This window comes from Delphinapterus leucas, chromosome 10 (genome assembly GCF_059928025.1).
Source record: "Delphinapterus leucas isolate spDelLeu-1000000601 "Yukka" chromosome 10, BTC_Dleu_Yukka2, whole genome shotgun sequence".
Taxonomy (NCBI): Eukaryota; Metazoa; Chordata; class Mammalia; order Artiodactyla; family Monodontidae; genus Delphinapterus; species Delphinapterus leucas.
This window is the reverse complement of record NC_143138.1, coordinates 98224261-98244429: the sequence shown is the minus strand read 5'-3', so window position 1 is coordinate 98244429 and position 20169 is coordinate 98224261. Positions and strand designations below refer to the sequence as shown.

Here is a 20169-nt window from a genome sequence, read left to right as displayed (position 1 = left end):
TCCACCCCCAAATTTGAGTTTCTTGATCTCCAACGGAGATGTTTTTTTAAGAACGTAGTCCTCTCATTTCCCGCAAGTCGGTTCATGTCGATTGTTGTTGCTGTCCTGCGTTGTTGCTTTTCTCCATTGTGACACCCTGCGTTTTCCATCCCTCCCACCCCCGCAGCGGCCGATGGCGCGGCAGGTTCAAATGCTGCAGATAGCGCAAATACCAGCCTAGTCAATGGTACGTGTCCCGCTCCCAGGGCGAGCTCTCGGTCTCGGTTGGATGGGCGTCTCCCACACCCTCAACTCTGGGCTTGCCTCTCCCTAGTCTGGACGGCACAGACTTGGATGTGCATGGGCAGCTCGGGGACGGTCGTCCTCTCACACGGGCCAGGCGCTTAAGAGAGAAGCCACCACCGGGGATCCAGCTCTGCCCCCACTCGTGGCTGCCACGATGGCACTGGCTCCTGTTGGGCCCTTGACCCCCGGTGAAGCCCGGAAGAGGGACGTGACCTTGGCTTCAGATCTGGCCCCCCAAGAAGCAGCGTCCCGCCCGGCGTGGCCCTCTCCTAAGCCCGTTCCTGGCCCCGGCTTTGGGAAGAAGGCCCGGGGTCAGGACCTAGGCTGAAGCTGGCGTCTGGGTCCCCACTGAAGGCTCCGGTCCTCGACTCGCCAGTTCCCTCGAGGCAGGGGGACCCAGGCCAGAGCTCAGCTCCTGGACCCCACCCCGTAGCATGGCTGAGCCACTAGTAGACATTCTTTCTCTTCTCTCTCACGGAGCGAACGGGCCGGGGGTTCGCTTGTGCTCGGGCCTAGTTCTGCCCCTGGGATGTGGACTGGTGTTTCTTGCTGTTGCCTGTGCTGGAGCGTTTGTTCTGAGTCTCTGCATTCTTACTGGCCTCCTCGGGGATGAGTGGTGGGGGCAGAGGGCTGCCACTGTACCTGGGAGCTGCATCTTCACCTCCTGACACACAGGCAGGAAGGAATTCCATTCATTTGCCTCCAAGATTTCTTATCTCTGTACCCTCCCATCTTCTCAGGTACGTCCCCGTACCCAAATTAGGTGACGTAAAGTCACCCAGACTGCTCCTGGGAGCTGTTAGGGCTTGGTCGTGAAACCATTGCCCTGGAGAACTGAAGGAGAGGGAAAGTTTTCTTTTTTCCAGCGTCACGCATCCCAGGCATCTCTGGCTGCGGGTTTCTCATCCATTATATCATTTACTCTTCACCACTCCTGGAAAACATGGAGCTCTGGTCCCGCCCCATCCTCCCGTCCCCTGCCCTAGACCTCTGGCTGAGCCACCCGGATTCAAAGTGACCAAAGATGGAAGCACCCCCGACACACACCGTAGATGTCAGGGGCTGGGCAAGACTGCTCTGTGAGCAGGGCCTCGCCAAGAAGGGCTAATTCGGGTATGAGTCTATTTCAGGCACAGGAGGAGAAATCAGGACAGCCTGGGGTGTGGGAGGTGTCATGTGTGAGGGAGGGGTGGCGAGAGATAACAGGAAGAACCAAAGTAGGCAAACCCATGTGGGGGGCTGGGGGGTGGCAGGGAGGAAACAGAAAGTGCTTCCCCCAGGATGACAAGCCTGCTGGGCTCGGGGAACATATAGACCGCATCCAGACTAGTGGGTCCCAAAAAAGGGGCAGCCTCACTTGCAACTGTAGCAGAAAACTCCAAGTGTCCCAAGAAAAGCTGCAGGAAAAGACGGGGAACTGCCATTCCTTAACCACCTCCTGTGCACCAGGCACTTTGCAAGCGTCTCATTGAGTCCTCACAATAACCCTATGATTCAGAGGTTTTTGTCCCCACTTTAAAGATGAGGAAACTGAGCCTCAGGGAGATCAAGACACTAGTCCAACGTCACAGAGCTAGAAAGTAGCAAAGCTGGGATGTGAACCCAGGCCTGCCTGGCTCTAAAGAGTGTGCCACTCTTGCTAATGTCTTGTAAACTTCACAAGGATGTTAAGAAGTCTTCCCCACCACCAACACCCCTGCCCAAGGAAAGGATTCCTGTGGTCAAAGGTGTTTAAGAACCCACTGGGTAAAACTGGTTTCTTCCTTGTTGCAGAGGGACAGCCTTGATGGTGCTGTGTCCTGACTGAATGTCATGGGATTGGTAGGCCCCCAAACTATACTTTGGGACCAGTACTCTAAGCTTTTGCTACTCGAATTGTGGTCGGAGGACCAGAAGCCTGGGCATCTCCCAGGAGTTTGTTAGAAATGCAGAATCTCAGGCCCCACCCAGACCTGAATGAGAACCTGCGTTCTAACGTGCTTTCCAGGCTCCAGGTAGAGTGCACTAAAGGCTGGGGGGTGCTAAGCTGAGCCTTGGTGAGTGAGAGAATTAACTGTTCCTTTCCCCTCCTTCGTCTGAGCCAAATCAGGATGACCTGGATGTGGACAACACACTCAGGTGGCAGGATGCCCCCCTCACTCCGCTCCCCCAAGCCCCCCCACAACTGAAAGGTAGGGGTGTTCCATTCATTTTGGAGGCATTATAATTGCCATTTTTATTTTATTATTTCTTTTATATTTATTGATATATCACTATAGAATACATCACGATTAATTATACATCACTCTTAACTCTGGACATTAACAAGGTACTTTGCTTTTCATAAGCATCACCTTGGTTGAAAGTGTTGTTTTTCACAGAGAGAGAGACAGAGGCACAGGGAAGGGAAGTGACACCTCCCAGGTCTCCTATTTAGGACCGGGTCTTCTCACCATGGGCCTTCCACATCGAAGCTTTCTGCACCCATGACCCTCACAGTGCATGGAGAGGACAGACCCATTTGGCAAAGCTGCATCTAGCATCTGATACAGAGGGGCCTCCAGGTCTCCACCCCAGTTCCCCATCTTGGGTCCTGTCCTCCATCTCAGCTCCCCTGAATCACAGCCCATCTTCCAAGTCCCATGGGGGACCAGAGCAACGTCCCACCACAGTTCCAGGGCCAGGCGAGTACCCATCTGGCTAAGGAGAACCCCAGATGAGTCGCTTGCTTCTGAGAAACCAGGCCATCTGCACCAAAGCACCCCCAGGATATGGCTCCCTCCCTCAAACATATGCATTGTTGATTATTTTTCTGGCCATGTGGTCACTATGCAAATAAAAGAGGAAATTGCTAGCTTGGTTGCTGGGCACATGCGGGCTATTGCATCTGACAATATGCAATGCAGATAGAGGCCCCTTTGTGCCATCTAACAGCAAACTACTGAAGAGGAGTCCTCTGGTGCCCTTTAGCCCAGTTAGTAAAATTATTTTTAAAAATAAAAATAATTATTGTAGTTAATTCCTATTGGTTCCAAAACGCCTTTTTCTGTTTTGTTTCTAATCCAGTAGAAAGAATTTTACCATAGAGTAACGGGGACTTTTCTCTTTAAACCCCGGGGCGGGTCACGGACCCTTCGCTGGGAGAGGCAGTGGGAGCAGCCCTGCACTGACCTTGGAGTGATGGTGCGGGGCTGGCATTCAGGAAGCCACTTCTCCCCTCCGACTCACCTATAACGGATATGGTAGTGGGGATGACAGTGTTTATTGAACTTCTCACACATTTGCATCAGGACAGTCATCAGGATGCTCTATAAATGACAGCTGCCTCTGAACCTCCCTCGGCCCCAGTTTCCTCATCTGTAAAATAAGAGTGATGAAAACCCCTCCCGCCCCACCTTGCAGGGTATCAGGAAAACTGCCAAGATCGGAGACACTTGCAAAGTGCCAAAGGCTGCTGGGCGAGTGGTTGTCACTAAGGCAACTTTTAGGAGCTCCGGGGAGGCGATGTGGCCACCCCTTGTTACAGAGATGGAAGCGAGGCTGGGAGAGGTGAAGCCACACGGCTAGTTGGTTTCGAAACAGCAGCTTCAGGAGCCCAGTCCCACCAGTGCCGCCTCAACACCTGCCCTCCCCCTGGCTCGGGGGACTGGGGGTGGCTGCACTCTCCCCGCTGGGGGCAGAAATGTGCATGTACTTTGGGGCCAGCTCTCCATTTACCAGCTGAGACCTGGCAGAGACCCTGCTGAGTGTCCCTCCCTGAGCCGCAGTTTTTCATCTGTCAGTGGGTGTGATCTGGAGCGTCCCGGTAGGGATGTGGTGAGGCCCAGATGAAACTGTGGTGGTCATGTATGTGCCTGGAACATGAACTGTGAAAATCTCGTTCTCAGCAAATGGCTGGGGCTGGGGGCACCCTTCTCAGAGTCCTTCTGAGGTGGCGAGCCATTGGGCAAAGCTCGGGGTGAGCCCGTGGGACAGGAGGGTGCCCCCCGACCCCTGCAGTGCCAGCAAGTGAAGACAGGTGTCTGGCTGCCAGGCAGCAGTCACCAATACCTCCTACCCTGTGAATGCAGGCCACGCGCCTTCGGCTGAGACTGGGTAGGCGGCCTCCCCGGCGGCCCTGATTAGGGGGTGGGGAGCCCCAGACCCAGCACTAGGCAGCATCTGTCCCTGATAGGCAGGGCTGGGGTAAGGGGCTGGGGGCACCCAGGGGATCCCACCAGCCAGACTTCACCTGTCTGCTGTGGCCTGAGCTGGTCAACCCAGAATAAAGAGCACACAGCTCAGTGGAGGGGAGGGGTCGGCAGCTTTCCCTTGGGAGCCAGGGCACTGCCACCAGGCCCCTGGACACATGTGGGCACCTCAGAGCCCACCGCTGGGGAGCCCCTGCCCACCCTTTGCCTGAGTCACTCTCAGTGAGGCTGGGCGGGGGTTTCTCCATGTCGTGGCTTCACACCCCTTCACCAGGAGAAGCAGAAAGTGGAATCATCCCTCCTGGAGCCAGAAACTAAGGACACATTGACCAAACTCCTCCCCATTCTAGAATCAACCTCTCTCTCTCTCTCTCTCTCTCTCTCTCTCTCTCTCTCTCTCTCTCTCTCATCTTTCCCTTTGCCTCCTCTCAGCCCACAAAAGGCACCAACCAAATTCCACATTAATCACTGGGGACCTTAGATCTCCCACTCCTTCTGCTTCCTGCCAACCAACTATGGTTCCTTTACCCTCAAAGGCTGCCGGTTAATCTGTAAAATGCTTAGGGCCAAAATAATCCCAGAAGCGCTCTCTCTGTGCCCCCAGAGAATCAAGAGAAAGCCTGCAGCCACCACGGGTTTGCTCTTGTCTCAGGGGCCTCCCCGGCGTCCCTGCACAGAAGGGCGGAGCCGGCTTGGCCCTCCCTCCATCTGACATGAATGTCTGTGGCCCTGTTGCGTCTTCATGGTGACCAACGTGTGTTGTCTGATTCTCTGTTGTCTGTTAAAATTCTTTGTCGTATAGGTAAAATGCAGGATGGCAATGTGGACGCCAGCCAGAGCAAAGGTAACCCTTTTGTATTAACCTGTGGTCCCTGCGGCCCCTCCCCGCCGGTTCTGAGGGCCACAGCAGAGTCAGACGTCCGTGCCTATGGGCGCCTGACACCTTTGGGGGGAGGGGGTAGCTGTGATCACATGGTGCCAGGTCAAATGGAGGCATTGCCCGTTGAGGACAGGCCACCACAAGCCAGCTTCTCCCCAGCCTTTGAGCTATGCTGCCCATTCAGCTGAAGACTTGAAGTTGGGTCTTTGAGATCTTTAGGGGCTAAGGGGTCAGGCCGCAGGCCCACCAGTCAGGCCTGTGCTGAAGGGGGAGGAGCTTGACACCTGTGGATGAGGACACTCTCTTCTACTCTTTAAGCCCCCTTTGTGTCCCTTCTGTCTAGTGACTCCTTAATATCCAGCAACATGGCCCAAGGACCAACTGGGCAAAGCCCAAGCCTGTGTCTTGTCTGAATGTGGAGAAGTTGAAGAGCCATTGGGGGAAGGGTCTGTGGGCTTGTTCAGGCCCAGAGGGGACCCTAGCCCACTCCTGCTGGAAATCCAGGGTGGAGCCGTGTCACTCCCTGCTGTGTCCTGAATTCCAGGTCCAAGGCAGCCAGTGGCCCTGGGACCAAGGTCTCCAGCAGGAAGAGACCAATCCCCCATCACGGGGATTGTGTGCCGGCCATGCGGGGGCCCAGGCTGGGGAGTGAGGGCCTCACCGTGCTCCGCTGGGCAGTTGGGTGGGTGCCAACATCCCCACCCTGCAGGCTAACCTGTGTGTGTGTGTGTGTGTGTGTGTGTCTGTGTGTCTGTGTCTGTGTGTGTGCACGTGTGCTCTGCCCCCTGCAGCCAAACAGCAGGACGGGGCGGCCGCCATGGAGATGCAGCCCCTCAAGAGTGCCGAGGGCGGTGACACTGACGACAAGAAGAAGGCCAGCATGCACAAGAAGGAGAAGTCGGTGCTGCAGGGCAAGCTCACCAAGCTGGCTGTGCAGATCGGCAAGGCGGGTGAGCACGTGGCCCCGGGAGATGGCACGGGGGGACACGGGGCATGCAGGGGGACCCCAGGCAGGGCCCTGCCCCTACCTGGGCCTCAGTTACCTCCTCTGCAAAGCGAGGGCTTGCATGAGACCCACCTTCTCTGCCACAAAACCAGTCTGAGTCCTTATACAGTAGGCACTCAATTCGCACTTAGGCAGAAGAGTGAAGGTAAAAGCGTGGGCTCTGGGGGCAGCCTGCCTGTGTTCTTGTCCAGCTACAGCTCTGAGAACTTGGGCAGGTACCTTCACCGAGCTCTGAGCCTCCGCCTCCTGGTCTGTGGACTTGGGATCCCGTAGTCCCTACTTCACAGGTTGCTATGAGGAGTAAAGGAGATTATCTACCCGTACAGGCGCTCAGCATTTGGCAGGTGTGGTGGCTGCACAGGGGGCAGACTCTGTAGGGCCTGGAGTTTGCAATGCAGGCTTTATTCTGAGGACAGTGGGAGCCCTGGAAGAGGCATGAGCGGGGGAGGGCAGGGATGGAGTTAAGCTGTATGATGACCGCCCAGCTGCCGTGCAGAGGAAAGACTGAAGAAGTAGAGGGCAGTGCCAGGAGCCCGGTGAGAAGCCCCTTGTTTGAGGCCCAGCAGAAGCCGGGTTTCCCGAGTTAGTAGCTGCAGGTGATGGCTGATGACGGCCCCTCTTGCCCCGGAAGCCAAGCCCGGAAGCAAGGTGAGCCCTGCTGCCCTGACACGGCCTTGGCCTCCCCTCCCGGGTAAGGATGTGGCAGATGCCAAGGCCTCCCCACCTGGCTGCCTGCTCCTCCATGGCTGTCTCCCGGCTCTAATTATAGGCACCACAGCGTGGAGAAAAGAGGCAAATTACAGGCTTGACTGTCTATATTTAAACTTGGGGGCCTGATGACAGCTCCCGGCTCTGGGAGCTTGGCTTCCCGCCTCTGCAACTGTCAGACAGGGATCGAGCCGGCTCTGTGTCTCCGCAGCTGGCGGTGCGGGCGGGGCAGTGATGGGTCCAGGGATTTCCTCCATCCCCGCCACGGAGAGAACTCCACGGAAACGTGGCTCTGGAGGGCAGGGAACAAAGCAACGAGAACCACCCCGTGGCCTTCACAGTCCTCACTCATCTCCCTCCCCTACTCAGCCCTGCCGGGCATGGAGTTCAGAATCGAGCACTTCTGGTTCAAGTCCCACCTCTGCTTCTCTCCTGGGCTGAATTCCTTGAAAGCAGAACCTGAGATGGGTGGGCACAGGATCTGGCGGGGTGCTCTCAGGTGAGACCAGTAAAGGGTCAGGGATGCAACAGAGCCCAGGAAGAAGCACAGGCAGCCGGGGTTTCTGGAGAAATCTCAGTCTCCACCTGATCTTACAGGGAGCTCTGGAGCATGGTACCTCTGCAGGGTCTGACCTGCCCTGCAGCAAGGTGTCTGGGCTTCTGGACCTCCACCTCAGCCATTGGATATTGGCCATCAAATTGGGGTGGGTGGACTCCCAGGCACTTTGTGACAAGGAGACGCCAGTTGCCCGAACATCCTGCTCGTCTGCAGAGGCTTCAGGTATGGGCAGCCTCAGCGGCAGCTGTACAACACACGGAGCAGATGGGGGTAGTTGGGCACACGGGGCTGACAAGAGAGATCCTGCCAGCAGCCAGTAGCCACCTGCAGGTGCTAATTCTACAGTGCCTCCCTGGCCTGTGGCCTCGGGCAAGTCACTTCCCCTCCCCGAGCCCCTGCTGTTTCCTCAGCCTGGAACACTCTTCCCCCAGGTCACTACCTGGCTGCTCATCGTTCCTCTGTCTGCTCAAATATCACCTCCTCCAGGAAGTCTTCCCTGGCCACCCTAGCTAAAGTAGCCACTGGATCTACCAGGCCATGTCGCATTTTTTTTCTTTTTCTTTTTAGTTTCATTAAGGTATAATTTATATATTAAAAAATTGCACACGTTTAATGCACACATGATGAGTTTCCACATATGCATATGCCCATGATACCAGTCACCACAACCAAGGTACTAAACCTATCCACCACCTCCAAAAATTCCCTTGTGTTCTTTCATGGGTTTTTTCGGTTTTGGGGTAAGAACACGTAAGATCCTCTTAAGCAATTATGAAGTGCACAACACCGCATTGTTAAAGTATCGGCGCTGTGCTATACGGCAGAGCTCTAGAACTTTCTCATCTTGCATAACTGAAACTTTTTCCCCACTAAAAACAACGCTCCTTTTCCCCTCCGTGCAGCCCCTGGCAACCTCCCTTCTATTCTCTGCTTCTATGGGTTTGACTATTTTAGATTATTCAGATAAGTCCTCCTGTGTCTGGCTTATTTTACGGAGCATAAAGCCCTTCAGGTCCAGCCACGTTGTTGCAAATGGCAGGATTTCCTTCTTTTTAAAGCTGAATAATATTCCATTGTACGTGTAGCCCACATTTTCTTTATCCATTCATCTGTCAATGGACATTTGGGTTGTTTTCGTATCTTCAGCCCATGTCACTTCCTACCACGTCATCCTGGAGTTTTTCTTGACAGCGTTATCTGTATCTGAATTATCTTGTTCGTGTGTTTGTTTCTTGTCTGCCTCCCCCTCTAGAATCTCAGCTTCCCAAGGGCTGAAAGGGACTCTGTCCTCTTTACTGCTGTGTCCCTAGTTCCTGGAATAGGAAAGAGTATGTACGTGAAGGCAGGAGGAAATAAGTGGTACCCTCTGCACATCCTATTGTGTGAGGGCACCGTGCAAGTAGTTACTGATTCACATGATCACTCAGCACCTACTATGCGTCGGGCACTGTGCTAGGCAATTTACATGTATTCATCGCATTTGATCCTTACAAAACCATGTGAAATAAATATGCATCCCCATTGTACAGAGGAAGAAACTGAGGCTCTTTGAGGATTAAGGACTTGCCCCACACCACCAAGCTGAGCTGGGGTGTGAACTAGGGCCTGCCTCACCCCAGAGCCCTTTGAGCCAAGGCTTTAGTCCACATCTCCCTTCCCGGGGCCCCGCACCTCCAGGAAATCCCCTGACAGGTCTCCTCCCACCCGTGTCACAGGTCTGGTGATGTCAGCCATCACGGTGATCATCCTGGTGCTCTACTTCACCGTGGACACCTTCGTGGTCAACCAGAAGCCATGGCTGCCCGAGTGCACGCCCGTCTATGTGCAGTACTTCGTCAAGTTCTTCATCATTGGTGTGACGGTGCTGGTGGTCGCCGTGCCCGAGGGGCTCCCTCTGGCTGTCACCATCTCACTGGCTTACTCGGTGAAGGTGAGGAGGGGAGAGCAGGGCGGTCCAGCTGATGCCACTGAGATCGGCTGCCCCCAGCTGGGGGTCCGTGGGGTGGCCGGTGGGGCCAGTGCCAGGGCTGAGAGAAGAGCTAAGTAGCGGGAGTGGGGACGGAGGAAGCTCGGAGAGAGGATGCATGCAGGTGGCTGAAACTCACATGCGTCCAGGAGAGCCACACCCTGGCTAAGGGGACAGCTGTTATTCAGCACAGCCAAGTGTCACCTTGTAGGGATGGGGTCCAGTGTTGCCAGATATTCAGATTTTTTCCAAGAGAAGCCAGAAATCTGGACCTAAAATAAACTCTCCTGATTTTTAAACATTGACAATCAACTCAACTTAAAAAAAATAAATTAGATGCAGCTATCACCCTACAGGCCCACACCCACCCCTGTCCCACCAAACGTAGGCAGAAGCCTGGCCATCGCAGCCTTAGGCCCCGCCGTAGCCATAGTACTTGTATGACTAATCTCAGAGTTTGCTCCCTGAAGTTTGAGAGGGATAAGCCTAAAATAAAAAGGATGTCTGGTTTTATGAAAGCCCCTCCTCGGACTTCCCCGGTGGCACAGTGGTTGAGAATCCGCCTGCCAATGCAGGGGACACGGGCTCGAGCCCTGGTCCGGGAAGATCCCACATGCCACGGAGCAGCTAAGCCCGTGCGCCACAACTACTGAGCCTGTGCTCTAGAGCCCGCGAGCCACAACTTCTGATCCCACACGCCACGACTACTGAAGCCCACGCACCTAGAGCCCGTGTTCCGCAACAAGAGAAGCCACCGCAATGAGAAGCCCGTGCGCTGCAACGAAGAGTAGCTCCCGGGCTTCCCTGGTGGCGCAGTGGTTGAGAGTCCACCTACCGATGCAGGGGACACAGGTTCGTGCCCCGGTCCGGGAGGACCCCACATGCTGCGGAGCGGCTGGGCCCGTGAGCCATGGCCGCTGAGCCTGCGCGTCCAGAGCCTGTGCTCCGCGTACCGCAAAAAAAAAAAAAAAAAGAGTAGCCCGCGCGCAGCAACGAAGACCCAATGCAGCCATAAATAAATAAACAAATATTTTTTAAAAGAAAAAAAAATTTTAATTAAAAAAATAAAAACAATAGCTTCTATTATTATTTAAAAAAAAAAAGCCCCCTCCTCTCAGTAGATGGGCTAAAAATATGAAGTTTTAAAATCAATTCAGTAAAGGGCAAGTAGGCCCATGAATGCCTTGGGTTTGGCGGTTGCTCCAAAATGCCACCCTGATGGCAGAGCCCCACCTCCTTCTGCTCCCAGGCCCATGGCCGTCGGTAGAGCCCAAACGCTGGGGTATGGGGCTGGCATCTCATGAGCACTGGGCGCCTGACCCTCTTGGGGACACTTCAAGCCTGGCTCACCCCCCAGGTCCTCATACCCTGGGCTCATCATTTTCCCTTGGTCCCGTGGTTTCCCCACCTGGGAGAGCAGGGCCCTGCGCTCCTGTTTCCCAGGGCCCCGAGTCCAGGATGTCCCTGCCAGGGCAGAGGCCAGGCCATGTTTAAAAACAAGGCGTTCGCTCCGAGAATGCAGAGCCGCCAGAGGGCACGATCAGCGTCAGTTTCCAAGCTGGAATTTGGGCTGGGCTCACCGATGTAATTTCATACAGAAAAGAGATCTCAGGGCAGGTGCCAGAAAGTGGCAGCTATGTGTAAAGGATACCGCCCTTATCATCTCCTTGTTTTGGGGTTCTCGAAGAAACTCCATCCCACAAACCAAAGCCCAAACAGGTCACAGCACAATGCTGATCGGGGGCCTGGGGCCCGGAGATTGAGACCTCCTGCTGCCGTGAGCCGGGACCCCACGAGCCACCCAGCTGAGCTCGAGGTCTCCTTAAAAGTCTCACAGCTTCGGTTTCGGGGCTTCCTATACAGACATTGTTAGGCCTCTACACCTGTAGTTTGTATCTCTGGCACATGTGCCTTCAGCTGCCTTAGGTAATGTTACTTGTACAGTCACGTGATAAACTTAGTACAGCTCCCCCAACCCAGGAGGGGCAAACTCTCCCCTTTCTGAGCCTGGACCTAGCCCCTGGGAGCCGTCATCAAAAGAATAGTGGTGACCACTTAGATCCGCGCTGTCCAGTAGAGACATAATGTCAGCTGCATGTGTGATTTTAAATCTCCTGGTAGCCACGTTAAAAAGAAAACTCAGAAAGAAACAGGTGAAATTAATTTTAATAATGTACTTAAGCTAATATGTCCAAGTCATTATCAAGCCAACTTGTAATATTTGATAATATACAAGTTATTAATGAGGTATTGTACATTTCTCTTTTCATAATAAGTCTTCAAAACTGGATGTGTAATTTACACTTACAGCACATTTCACATCAGACCAGCCCTGTTTCCAGTACTTAATAGCCCCACGTAGCAACCATATTGGGAGGCTCAGGCCTATAGATTCTTAAGCCCCAGAGATGAACCCTCTTCACAGAGGACAGATGGGCAGAGTCCTGATGGAATGATCCAGGCTGTGAGGTTAAACAGAGCTGGGTTCAAATGCCAGCTTTAACCCTCAGTAGGTGTGTCACCCTGGTCAAGCTGCTTTGCCTTGGCTTCTTTGGTTGCCAGAATGGAGTACAAGAGTCCATGAAGGTTTCATAGGATCCTCGTGACATCAGATGAGAAAATAAGTGTGGAAGAACTTTACAAACTGTGAAGTGTGTTGCAAACTCAAATTGCTGCTGAATGCATCCATTCCACATACATTTATTGTTCCTATTATCACAGGTTATGATAAGAGACACTGCAAGAGCACATAATTCTACCAATACTCATTTTTTAGTAACATTACCTACTATAAAATTATTCTAATTGCACTCCTTTTTTACCCTTGGTATAAAGAGTTATAATGAGGGCAAGAATAAAGGAAATCAGATTCTTAGGCACAGACTAGAACAACATCTGACTCAGCCTTTAGCTAAATGCACCTTTTCACATCCATCCCTGCCAGATAGGGTCACTGTGTCATAAGGGCCTGCAGTAAGAGTGGTGGTTCCTTGAGAATCACTTTATGTGCGTTATTTGCTTGAGAACCTGGAAGAAGCTAGGAGTGTGATGCTGGGAAGAGAGAAAGGACAGTGAATATAAGAAAATTAATAATAAGTCGAGTAGGATTTCATTTTTGTCATAAATTTTAAAAGAAAGGATATCGATATGTAAGATGTATCCGTGCTAGGTGGTAGGATTATGGTTGATTTACTTTCTTTGTTGTGTATCTATATTTAAAAGAAATTTGTGATTTTTATTACACAAGTTATAGTATGTATTCATTGTAGAAAAATAGAAGCTATAGATTTTTAAAAGAAGGCAATAACAATCCTATAAATCTACCACCCAGAAATAATGACACTAATATTTTGTTTATTTCCAGATAGTGTCCTATGTCTATTAACATATGTACAACTTAAATTTATTCACTTAGGGTGAAACCAAAGTGACAGTGAAAACCAAGCACCACCAGTGAAAGATGATACCTTTGAAAAAACTCATAACCAAATAAGGAATTTATTTCTGTTAGGGTGTAAGAGGAAACTATTTGAAGTAATCAGAAAGGACCCAATCTTCATTTATCATCCTTTTCCCTATTTTTTCCATAAAGAATACAGATTACTTCTGTAATCCAAATTAATAAAGTCAACTAATCAACTCTTTTAAATGCCTCAAATAATTTAAAAGAAACGAAAAAGAGAAAGAGAGAGAGAGAGAGAGAGAGAGAAAGGGCTGCACACAGAAAAGGAGTCCAGATGACAGGGGCTGTAGCAAGCAAGATCCTTCGCACATGTGTGAAGCAAAGGGGCAGCTCTGCCTCATTTCCTGCATGTTTACACCGTGACCCTGCCTCCCAGCTCCCTCTCCTCACTGTTGCCATCTCACCTGCCCCTTCCCCCAGAAAATGATGAAGGACAACAACCTGGTCCGCCACCTGGACGCCTGTGAGACCATGGGCAATGCCACGGCCATCTGCTCGGACAAGACGGGCACACTCACCACCAATCGCATGACGGTGGTGCAGGTTTACGTGGGCGACGTCCATTACAAGGAGGTCCCCGACCCCAGCTCCATCAACGCCAAAACCATGGAGCTGCTGGTCAGCGCCATTGCCATCAACAGCGCCTACACCACCAAGATTCTGGTAAGTGGTGCAGCCTCCACCAGAGGGAGGAGCGTCCAGGGGGCGATACAGAAGTACTGGGCAGGCTAAGCAATGTGATACATAATTTTAAATCCTACTGATGTATTTTGGGTGGTCAGATAGTAAGCAGCTTCTTTCTCTTTGACTTAGCTATGCTGTTTGCATGACACAAAAAAAAGATTGTTGTTAATTGTGTTTTTTAGACCCTGTCATTGCCCTCCCTACCAAAAAAATAGTCTTTTTATTAGTTAGCTTCTGCTGTATAACTACTCCAAAATGTAGTGGCTGAAAACCAGGCTGTGTATTTAGCTCACATTTCTGTGAGTCAGGAGTTCAGGCTGGGCTCAACTGGGGGACCATGTCCTCGTGTATCTGAGGTGGGTCACATCCACAACTCTGCTGATCTTGGCAGGACTCTAGGCTGATCTGGGATGACCTCGGCTGGGACGGTTCATCTCTGCTCTGTGTGGTCCCCCTCCTCCAGCAGGCTAATCTGGGCTTTTCACGTTGTCATTTTGCCACATCCTATTGGCCAACACAAGTCGAGAGGCCTGTCCAGATTCAAGCAGCAGGGAAATAGACTCCATCTCTAATGGGGGGAACTTCAAAGTCACATTGTAAAGGGCGTGGATTCAGAGAGGGTACTAATTGTGGCCATTTACACAATCTACCACTGGCGACGACATTGTTGTTAGTAATAGTAGTGGTAGTACTAGTTTTGTAAAGAAAAACTCTCATATTCCTATCTCAGTTCAGCTGCCTGGACGCGTCATCTAGAATCCCTGATTGGTTTAGAAGCATAGATTGCCTTTTGGTGATTAACCAGTATTCGAATGAAGAGAAATACAAACTTGTCCATCCAGAGCCCCGTCGGCTCCTAGATGTAGGACATTTCTACAGTGTGAGCATCTGGGTGAGCAGCTGAGCTTTCCTGCTTACCCCGCCAACGTGCCCTAGCCCTGACCTCTCCTTCGGCTCCTGAGCCGGCCTGAACCTTCAGGATCAGGCTGGGTGGCGGGAGTGCCAGAAGCTTTCTCAAATCTGGGAGAAGAGCACAAGTCAGCGGCAAAGGGCCAAAGGCTGGTGGGGGGTACGGGAGGAGGTGAGTCCTGCCTCTAGACACTGGGGCTGCAAGGACTGCACCCGCCCCTGCGGTTGAGCAGGTACTCCTGCATCAGCCCTGAGCTGCAGGCTGGGGAGGCAGCACTGACAGAAGGAGAAAGTAGGTCGGGAGAAAGCGTGCAGATGGATGATAGAGGATGCTGGGGGCGGCAGGAGCGCGGGGCGGGGGAATGCCAGAAAAGACGGCGTTTTTGTCTTCTCCCCACCCCACCCCATCCCCTACCTCCCAACCCCGATTTGGGAATCAAGGGAGGTTGACGATGCTTTATTCTGTTCCCCAGGCCTTCCTAAAATAACTGAGATGCTGTTAATGATCTCGTCCCGCAGAGAGGGGAGTGGGGCAATTCCCAGAACAGGCTTCTGGTGATGGGGGTGGCTGTGTGGGCAGAGCCCTGCAAGATGGGCTTGAATTGAGATGTATATTATGCAATTACAGTCAAAAAGGAGTTCTTGGATCTGCCAGGAGGGCTGCAAAACATCTTTGCAGCGATAAGGCTCAATTAGGCAGTGCTTCACAGCACCGGTGGCAAAGCTAAAATTCATTTCCAGATGTCGTTGACTGAGGCTGTATCCAGGTGGCTTAAAGGACAGGGGTCCATCAGTCCGCCTTGGGGAAAAGTGTATCTGCCAAGCCTGGAAACAGCTCAAGGACCTGGGAACCGGGATCCTTGGTTTGTAAACAGGCCAAGTCACTTACCTCTCGGGCACCAGTGTCCCCTTCTGTGCCTTGAACCCTGGCATCCTAGAACCCTTGTGCCTTTCTTTCTGGGGCTTCCCTGAAAGAACCCTGGCCACACGGTTCTCTTTGCTGGGCGCTGATGGCCGTCAGTGTGGAAGGGACAGCAGAGGCCCCTGGTATGTCTGGGTGGTAGTTAAAGCTCACACTCTGGAGCCAGACGGCCTGGGTTCAAATCCCTCACTAGCTGTGTGACTGTAAACAAGTTACTTAACCTCTCTGTGCCTCAGTTTCCTGGGGGAGATGATAGGATTACTGTGAGGATGAAATGAGTTAGTAAGTGGGAAGTGCTTAGCACAAGGCCTGGCGCATATTCAGCGCTCAGGGTGACTAGCGTTGTTGTTCGTCAGCAGTAAAATCATCCCTTGGTAACCAGGCAGAGGCTAATCAATAAACGAATAGACAGCAGAGGCATCAGGGCTACAGAGGGAAAGGGTCTTGCCCAAAGTGACACAACCAATTAGTGGCAAAGCCAACTTATAGATACCCTAAAGCCAGCTATTGAGCAGGGTGTCCAGATTCGGTTCTTGGTCCTTGAAACCAATCCTGCAGCATCTTTAGTATTGGTTGGTCTCAGGAAGGAAGGCCTGGAGTCCAGAGGGTCCGATTCACAGCCAGAGCTGTCAGCCATATTGGGAGAAGGGGCTCCCAGGGACTGCCCTTCTAGGCCTAGAGGAATTTTGAGAAAAGTCACAGGTTGTTCAGTTGAGGGTGGAAGTCCAGCCACCCTCCAGACCAGTCTGGGAAATCTAGACTGCAAAACATCCTTACCATGCAAGAGGAGTCGGGCAGGAAAGGCACGCAATGTCCCCACACTACCCATAAGCTTTGGTTGGGAAATGAGCTTGGCCTGGGAAACAGACCATGGGCAAGGCTGTATTTCCCCCTGTACGAGCGTGCCGATTCTTCTGTGTCTTCTTGCAGTCTGATGCAGGCTGTGTGCCCTTTGAGAGGGAGAGACACAGCTGAGTTATCTCTGCTCCCCCCCAGCATAGGCTCTTGGGAAGTACTGGTTGGACGGGTGAGGTCAGTGAATTGACTGGTGAATAAATTTATAGATATGTATCAGTGAGATGAAGACTAGGTAGGGAGAGGGATGGATGGGTGGGTGGGGCATGGATGGAGAGATGGGTGGGGCATGGATGGAGAGATGGGTGGGTAGGTGGATGGATGGATGGATGGATGAGTAAATGGAAGAGTAGACAGACGGATGAATATGTGCGTGGTGGATGGATGAATATGAATTGATAAGAGGCTCGGGACAGGGCTACCTCTATGTTCTACTTTCCTATTCTTGTGACAGCAAGAAGTAGTAGTTGGCCTTGGTCCCAGTCCCACGGCTAATACCAGTGCTCTCTTGGTACCTCCAGCATGCTGAGCGAATCTCTTCTGAAACTGCCCTCAACTCTCTAGTCTGCATTGATCCGGAGACTTCCAAATTAGCCAGTGCCTGTTATTCTAAAAGATTTTTTTTTAACTAGATGAGTATTTGCAGGGGTAGGTTGTGTAGGTATAATCTACATGGATCCGCGGACCTTAAGGACCACCTGGTCCAGCCCCCTCACTTTACTCTGAGGCCCAGAAATGGGAGAGGACTTGGGCCAAGTCACCCTGTGGGTTAGTGGAGTTAGAATCCAGATGTCCTGACACCCAGTCCAGTAAGCAGAGGTTAGGAGCTTTGGCTCTGAAGTCTGACAGACCAAGATTCAAACTTCAGCTGCAGCACTTACCACCCATGTGACCCTGAGCAAGTTAACTAACCTCTTCAAGAGGCTTGTTTACAGATTGTTTTCCAATCTGTAAAATGAGTATACAATGAATCATAATCACTAATATTCACTTAGCCAGACTCATTGCTGAGTGCTTAACCCATGTTGCCTTGTATGAGGACCCCATGAAGTAGGTGACGTCACATCTCCAATTCATAGATAAGGACACTGATGCTGGGAGGAGTTAAAGAACATGCCCAGAGCCCCAGAGCAGATGAGAGGCTGAGCCAGGGTTCACATCCAGGTCTGTCCAGTCCAGAGCCTGCACAGCTCACCACCACTCCTTCTCCAAGTCCTCTGGCTGCACCTTTGCCTTGAGGCAGCTCCAGGGCTGCTCTGAGATCAGATGAGAATGCGTGTGTGTGGCTGTCAGCACAGTGCTGGACATGTAGCAAGCGCTCAGACCGCTCCAGTTGTTACTCTTATCACTTCTATTATTATTTCTGAGCCTTACCCTCTGTAGTTTGCTTTGCCAGCCACTGTCTAGTTTGACCCTCCACATCCCTTCCAGGTAATCAAGGCAAATAGGACAATTCCCGTCTTGCAGCTAAGAAAACAGAGCTGCAGAAATATCGAGTAACCTGCCCAGGGCTGCTCCTGACACCAAGTGACAGAGCTGAGTCCCAAGAACTCTGGAGGAGTTTACCCAGCGGGCGAGGGAGCAAGGTCATTCCAGGCAGGGCCACAGCCTGCCAAAGCCCAGAGACCTCTCAGGAGATGTGGCGGTCTGTGGCCTGGACCTTTCCCAGGGCCACAGTGATGAGAGGCGAGGCTGGCAAGGCTGAGGGGGAGTTGGGTGGCGGCAGGTAAGCCCTTAGTAGGCTTTCTCATCACAATGCCCAGAACCAGCCAGGCACGGGTGGAGGGTGGTGTGAGAGCCAAGGCTGCCAGGGGGAAGGCCAGAAAAAGTGACCCAGGACGCGCCTCTCAGAGGGCCAGCCCCAGCCCCATGCCCCATCCCTTCTGCGGATGGCAGAACTTTCTTCTTTCCACTCCTATTTCTAATCATTAGGAACAAAACTTGCCCTCTGAGGGAAGCTACATGAATCATCTTGTAGTCAGAAATTGCTTCCCCACCTCAGAAATCCTGGCACACCCTCAGATTTGCCTTGTCGCTTCCGACTCTTTGAACGTCAAGACTTCTGCTAGCTTCTTCTTCTTGTAGCCCTGCTGCTTCTTGAGCTGCAGCTGAGCTTTCAAATGGAAATAGCTCCTCCTCAGACTTTAGAGGCACGGAGCTTTCTTGGGAAAACATTCTCCTTTTCCACCCACGTTTATTCTGTGTGCTGAAACCACCCAAGCGGACTTTCAGTTTATATTTTATGAGACCTCTTTTAACGTAGGTTGACACTACAGTTAACATTTGAATTATTAAAATGAAGATGGGCACTTGTGGAGCCGAATTGTTGGAAGTTTATGGCGTATGTTCTGGAAACATGAACTACTGAAAGAAAAACAAATCTCCTTGGAGTCCCTGAAGTGGTTCTGGAAGAAGGAGCAGGGAGGATCTGCCTGGAAGGATGGTTTTCCTGAATAAATGAGCCACACTTCACCTAGTTAGAAACTCCAGGTCTTCAGTCTACCCCATTCCCAAACTGAGGTGGCTTCATCCACAGAGAGCCCCCATGACCCCCAAAGGCAGGCTCGATGGTATTTCTCACAAATCTTAGACCTAGAGCTCCTGAGAGGAGGGGAGAGTGGGGAGGTGACTCTAGGAAGCAGTCAGCCCTTGAACTCAGATCTGGCTCCAAACCCAGGGTGCAACTAAATATTCCAATGAACCTCAAACCCCCTGCGTCAAGCCAGCTCTGCGAGGGGCTCTGGCCAAGACAGGGGCTCCAGAGGACACAGAAGCCCCTGGAAGTGGCTTAGCAGGGCGTTAAGATGGGGAGGTGGGGCGGCCCTTCGCTCTGGCCTGTGGAGCGACCGGGGCCTTTGTGTTGGATTCAGCAGCTGTTTTGGTTCTGTTTGCTTTTATTTGTTTGTTTGTTTTTGGAAACACCATCTCTAGGAGAGCAGTTTAAAGCACATAACCCTGAATGGGGAATTCTGATTTTTAACAGCACTGTTAATCCCTACATCCCACCTTCTCACCCTGTGCACGTGACACAAAACACACACCACACGCCTACCACACACACGTTATACCACACACGCACACACACCACACGCCTACCACACACACGTTATACCACACACACACACACACACACCACACGCCTACCACACACACGTTATACCACACACACACACACACAGCACATACACTCACCACACACATACTCTACACACAAATCACACAGGTATATGCACAAATATACACACACACGCCACATGCACATACCACACACAGCACACACACACCACATGCACACACATGCACAGTGCATTGGCAAGCTCGGGAAGGTCCCCAGGAAACCTGCTTTCCAGCGTGTGTCTCCCCAGGGCGTTTCAGCCTGTCCCAGCTGTTCAGGACACACACCCCGCCCTAAGCCTTTGCAGTCTCTGGGGAAAGTCCACGATTCTGCCCCCTGCTGCTCCTCGAGGCCCAGCACCTGAGAGGCTCCTGGGGAGGCAGACCCTCAGATGACAATTCCGGAGGCCAAAATTCTGACAAAATCCCATCCCACCTGGCCTCCCATCAGCAGCTCTCCACACCCACAGACACCAAATTATTCATTTATTCATTCAACGCATATTCATTAATTACCCCAAGTGGGAAGCAGAGATAAGCAAGACAGCCCTCCCCCCCAACCCCCGACCATGGGCTCTAAACCAATCACCCACCAGTTACCTAGTTAAGCAACCATCTCAAATGCTAGTGAAGAGAGGCAGGGCGTTTG

The 20169-nt window shown here is 52.1% G+C and overlaps 1 protein-coding gene across 1 annotated transcript in view; it reads left to right on the top strand.

The window, feature by feature from the left end:
• The window catches only part of ATP2B2 (ATPase plasma membrane Ca2+ transporting 2), a 211144-nt gene that overhangs the window by 152604 nt on the left and 38371 nt on the right, over positions 1 to 20169 (top strand). Inside the window, exons 7-11 of the mRNA XM_089919712.1 lie at positions 167 to 226; positions 5257 to 5298; positions 6126 to 6284; positions 9323 to 9537; positions 13457 to 13699. Of these exons, the coding sequence (XP_089775838.1) occupies positions 167 to 226; positions 5257 to 5298; positions 6126 to 6284; positions 9323 to 9537; positions 13457 to 13699 (719 nt within the window). The remainder of the gene's footprint in view (positions 1 to 166; positions 227 to 5256; positions 5299 to 6125; positions 6285 to 9322; positions 9538 to 13456; positions 13700 to 20169) is intronic.